The sequence below is a fragment of the Quercus robur genome, chromosome 2, assembly GCF_932294415.1.
Source record: "Quercus robur chromosome 2, dhQueRobu3.1, whole genome shotgun sequence".
Lineage (NCBI taxonomy): Eukaryota > Viridiplantae > Streptophyta > Magnoliopsida > Fagales > Fagaceae > Quercus > Quercus robur.
This window is the reverse complement of record NC_065535.1, coordinates 50,364,788-50,369,289: the sequence shown is the minus strand read 5'-3', so window position 1 is coordinate 50,369,289 and position 4,502 is coordinate 50,364,788. Positions and strand designations below refer to the sequence as shown.

The following is a 4,502-nucleotide window of genomic DNA, read 5'->3' as shown; positions in this document are numbered from 1 at the left end:
ATAAATAATCTGATGTGGAATATTTTGAAAAGTGAATATGTAAAACAGAAAAAATCATAGATTTGATGTAAATGCTTGTCTACTTTAATAACACATGTTGAAGCCATGGGGCAAAATGCTGATATCGGGATACCTTGACAAATAGAGAAGCAATATACAAAAGAGAGATTCAACATGTGTGCAAAAGATAGAAATTTGTACCAACAATGAGCATCAATCATATAGAGACAAAAGGTTCTAGTTGAAATTGTTGACGACAAAAGGCAGAAAAAAATCTCTTTGGAACAAATTAAGAACCACAATGATGCAGCAGGGTAAAAAATTTCACAATCGATGATGAGAAACAACTCTAAAAGAAGATAACAGATAAAAGCCAAAAATTTAAAAGAGTAATGCAGGGAAAGATAAAATAAGAACCAGACAGATAATTATCCAAGCAAATTTACATCATAGGTTACCAAAATTAAATCACCATCCGCTCTATACAGAAAATTTTCATGGTGATCACCTAAAAAATCAGAACATTCCCAACACTAGCCCAACTTATATTACAATACAGCCGTGCTCTCCAATAATCACATCCTTTCTAAACGACATCTGATGTCTCTTTTGATTTCAACCAAACTACTTACAGAGATAATTAGCAATGAGATGATCACCAACAAAAGATATGATATATACACTACAAACAGAAGATCTCAATCCTCTCCAAAAATATGCAAAATTCCCTCCTCTTGTTAAGACTGCTGTGTTTATGAATTCTGGTTGCGTTTAGCTTCCTTATATGTACACTTCCCGTTGATGGAGTTCTAAGCGAAAGCAGGGATGCTTGAATTTTGGCGATCCCTGTTGAGGCAATCAAAACCTTCTACTCTAACTGCGGCCGGTTTAAGGCCAAACTTCATTCTAACACACCCTCCTTTGCGTGAAGATGATGATGGAGATGAAACACCCGAAGGAGATGGAATAACACTAGGAGCAACCTTCTCATCTCCAAATCGAGCATCTTGGATTAACGGGTTGGCAGACCTGCTTGGAGGAGACCCGCAAAAATATGGTGGTGATGAAGCAAACTGTGTTGCAGATTGTTCCATCCCATAACCCTCCTGTAGAAACCAAGATATTAGTCACAGCCCATGGACCAGTTGAAAGATAACAGTCAGCCTAAACATTCTATCTATATACAAAGAAGACATAGCAAGTGAAAAATGATAAAACTACTTGTGTTTAAACCTAAAACATTTTCTCAAAAGCAAAAGATTTGATACTGCCACATCAAGAACATGAAGCCTTCAGAATTTTGGTAACTACTTTTCAAAACCCATTTTCAAAAACAAACTAAAAATTACAGCAACATCATTGAACCTCAAAAATATTATTAAAAAAAAAACCCTCAAAAAAGATTTTGTAACTTTTTTTCACAGAACACTTTCTCAAATAAACCAAAGCTACAGTAATTAGTTATGGCTATGGCTATGGCTATGGCTATGGCTACAGTAATGAAAACAATTTGTAATATCATGTGTTAAAAGTTTTAAACATCTAAACTTGAAATCAAAGCAAACAAGAAAAGAAATACAACTCACCTTCATAAGAATGATATCAAGAAGCTCTGCCCCAGCCTTGGAATCACAGACCTCGGCTGGATGACTGTGAATAAAAACAAAAACCCGTAAATCCTCAAAATTCTATAATACTGAACATAACCATGAAAATCCAAAGAACAGATCAGAAATTGTTTTACCTCATGTGCCATCTCAAGGGCCTCAGAGAATTGTTAGCCAAAACCCCGACTCGGCGAGGCTTGGGGCAAACCACAGGGCCCTTCAGATCAGAGATCGAGACAGAGCCTCTCATCTCTTCACTGCCGACAACCGAAAAGGCGTTCTGCTTAAGGTTACAGTGATTCATCTTCGAATAACCGATACAATTCCGCAGAAGAACGCCTGTTACACAAAATTCAACCAATCTCAGAAAAAAGAAGAAAAAAAACACAAACTTTCATTCATATATTTCCACAAAAGACACCCGAAATTAACCAAATCTGAGTAAAAACCCAAACTTTCATTCACACACACATGATTCCATAAAATTTATAAAATAAAATAAAATAAATAAATAAATAAAACCAAACTTTCTTTCATATACTGCAAATATAACACAAAAAAATTCGACCCATCTAAGTAAAAATCCAAACTTTCATACAAAAATACAAATCACAGTATTTTGAAATTAATTGAGGTCCTAATTTTCGTTTCTGAAAACCAAAACCTCACTTTCCTTCAGTTTCTTTTCGATTTTCTCCAATTTTATAAGAAACCAACATCAAAGCTCATAGATCCGCGACTCAAGCCTCGGCGGAGAAACCCAAAAAAAAAAAAAAAATTCTCAGCCACTGTTTTTGCAGCGCCAGAGTGAAACAAAGTTTGACAACATCAAAAACAACAAATAAAAAAACTAGTATTCACTCAGATCCATTACGGAGAAAGGGGATGGAGTTTGTGAAAAATAAATTGCATAAAAAAATAGTACGAAATGAAAAGGCAACAGATCTGTGTAGAAAACCAGTCGCGTAAACAGAGAGAGAGAGAGAGAGAGAGTTGGGACCTTGAGAGAGGAATATAGAAGAGAAAACAGAGCAGAGGAGGACGGAGCCACGAGGGAGAAAAGGTTGGGCCGGAGCCTCTCACTCTTATATAGCATCATAAGGTAGGTGTACGTGTACCGTGTACTGACCAATTACTGAAACGCTTTCGTTTATTTAACCAAGTAAAAGACTAATTCTACAGTTTTAGGTAGTGATTATGAAAGCAAGAGTTTAACTTTTATTTTTCAACCCACGTTTCTTTTCTACAACAATATTTTTGGCAAAAATAATAATAATAATAAATAGCGACGGACTGATAAGGAGAAAATTACTTAAAAATTCACTAAATTGAATGATTCAATTTGGACAATTGACAATGTTGTCTTATTCTATGATACTTTTACTTCTTTTTTTTTTTTTTTTTTAGTGCTGTTGACAAAAAATATATATAAACAAATATTAATTAATAATTAATATTTTATGGAAACTATTGTTTCTACTGCTACACCGATTCTATTGCATATACATGTTTTATATATTAAGAGGGGGCTGAAAATGGTGACCATAGTTTAAAATAAAGGTAGCATATGATTTTTTTTTTAAAATACAATATGAAAATTCTACTCTAGTTTAATATAAGTATATATAATAGGGTGTGTGGTGGTAGTATATAATATTATAAATATTGATTATAAGTTATTATTATTATTATTATTTTTACGTACCCACATACCTCATTTGAGAGATGGGGAAAAACAACATTTGTGAGCTTGAAAATAGCATTACTTTAAATTAATTTTATGTGATGTTTATTAACAATAAATATAAGTAACTATCTCTTGTAAAACTTCCTTTCAAAATTTTTATTATGTTTGACTTAAACGTAACATAGGTTCAGATATTTAAGTAGAGTTTAAATTGTATAATAAATTTATGAATTTGAGTAATTTCATTTTTTTATTAAAAAATTCAAATGAAAACAGCATAGTTATCGCCTACGCTGCATACAATCATGTTATTATTATTATTGTTTTTTTTAATGAACAATCATGTTATTATATTGTGATATTAAATGGGAAATTTTTTTTTCTCTCTAAAAAAGAAGAAGCAAAATTACATAAGAATTCAAACCAACCTCCCACGAATCCCACAACCAAACAATCAACTCAAAATGCATTTGTTACGCAATAACTTTTTCCCTATTAAGAAAAAAGCATATCCTCGCCACATCGATATTCTTTTTAATAAGTATTATTATTTATTCAAAAAAAATAGAAATGTTTATCCTATATTGGTTGTGTGTATTTAGTGTTCGCTGTTTATAACTTCAATCTATAACTATAAAAGTTAGGCCATTTTATAATTGTACTCTGATTATGTAATGTATTATAAATCTGGTTTAAAATATTATTATTACTATTTTTGTGTGTGTTCTAATAAATATTAGTACCGTTTACTAAAAAAAAAAAAAGAATTCTTTCTCAAAAAAAAAATTATGAATAAATTTCAATTTTTCTATATAAAAAAAAAAGGAATAAATCTCAACAACAAATAGTTTCCTATTATATGAGTATCCCCCTCCAATATCAACTTTTTTTTTTTAATGTTAGATAAGTTTTCCAATGTTAAACATTGCCTAATACCTAAAAATATCTTACTAAATTTCCAAGAAAAAATTATTTTAAAAATAAATTCCAAGAAAAATGATACACTAATTAAATTACTCTTGAGTTAATCAAAACAATTAAAATTAATAAAACAACAACAATTAATCTCGTTTTTTACAATTAAATCCACATAAGGGAAATAAGCCAAGAAAGTGAATGTACTCCGTAATTTAATAAATAAAATCAGAATGAGCACGGCCTTTAGTGGTAAACTTTTCGCTTGAAACCTTTGTTGTGTTTGTTTCAGG

The 4,502-nt window shown here is 31.3% G+C and overlaps 1 protein-coding gene across 2 annotated transcripts; it reads right to left on the bottom strand.

The window, feature by feature from the left end:
• Positions 1 to 405: 405 nt before the first annotated feature.
• LOC126713893 (uncharacterized) lies at positions 406 to 2,771 on the bottom strand. 2 transcript variants are annotated; one of them, XM_050413837.1, is made up of 4 exons: positions 2,608 to 2,771; positions 1,745 to 1,946; positions 1,587 to 1,650; positions 406 to 1,106 (listed from the first exon to the last, which is right to left on the bottom strand). In XM_050413837.1, the coding sequence occupies exons 2-4, from the start codon at positions 1,909 to 1,911 to the stop codon at positions 810 to 812; spliced, it is 528 nt and encodes a 175-aa protein (XP_050269794.1). In that variant the 5' UTR covers positions 1,912 to 1,946; positions 2,608 to 2,771; the 3' UTR covers positions 406 to 809. The 2 variants fall into 2 exon arrangements, with proteins under 2 accessions (XP_050269794.1, XP_050269795.1); XM_050413838.1 differs by lacking the exon at positions 2,608 to 2,771 and having other exon boundaries at positions 1,745 to 1,960.
• Between the last annotated feature and the right edge of the window lie 1,731 nt (positions 2,772 to 4,502).

Excerpts from the sequence above, each read along its gene's own strand:
- LOC126713893 (XM_050413837.1), bottom strand. The coding sequence starts at position 1,911 with ATGAATCACTGTAACCTTAAGCAGAACGCCTTTTCGGTTGTCGGCAGT. Across the intron at positions 1,651-1,744 it reads CCCTTGAGATGGCACATGAG|TCATCCAGCCGAGGTCTGTG; the intron begins GTAAAACAATTT and ends TTTTATTCACAG. Across the intron at positions 1,107-1,586 it reads TTGATATCATTCTTATGAAG|GAGGGTTATGGGATGGAACA; the intron begins GTGAGTTGTATT and ends TGGTTTCTACAG.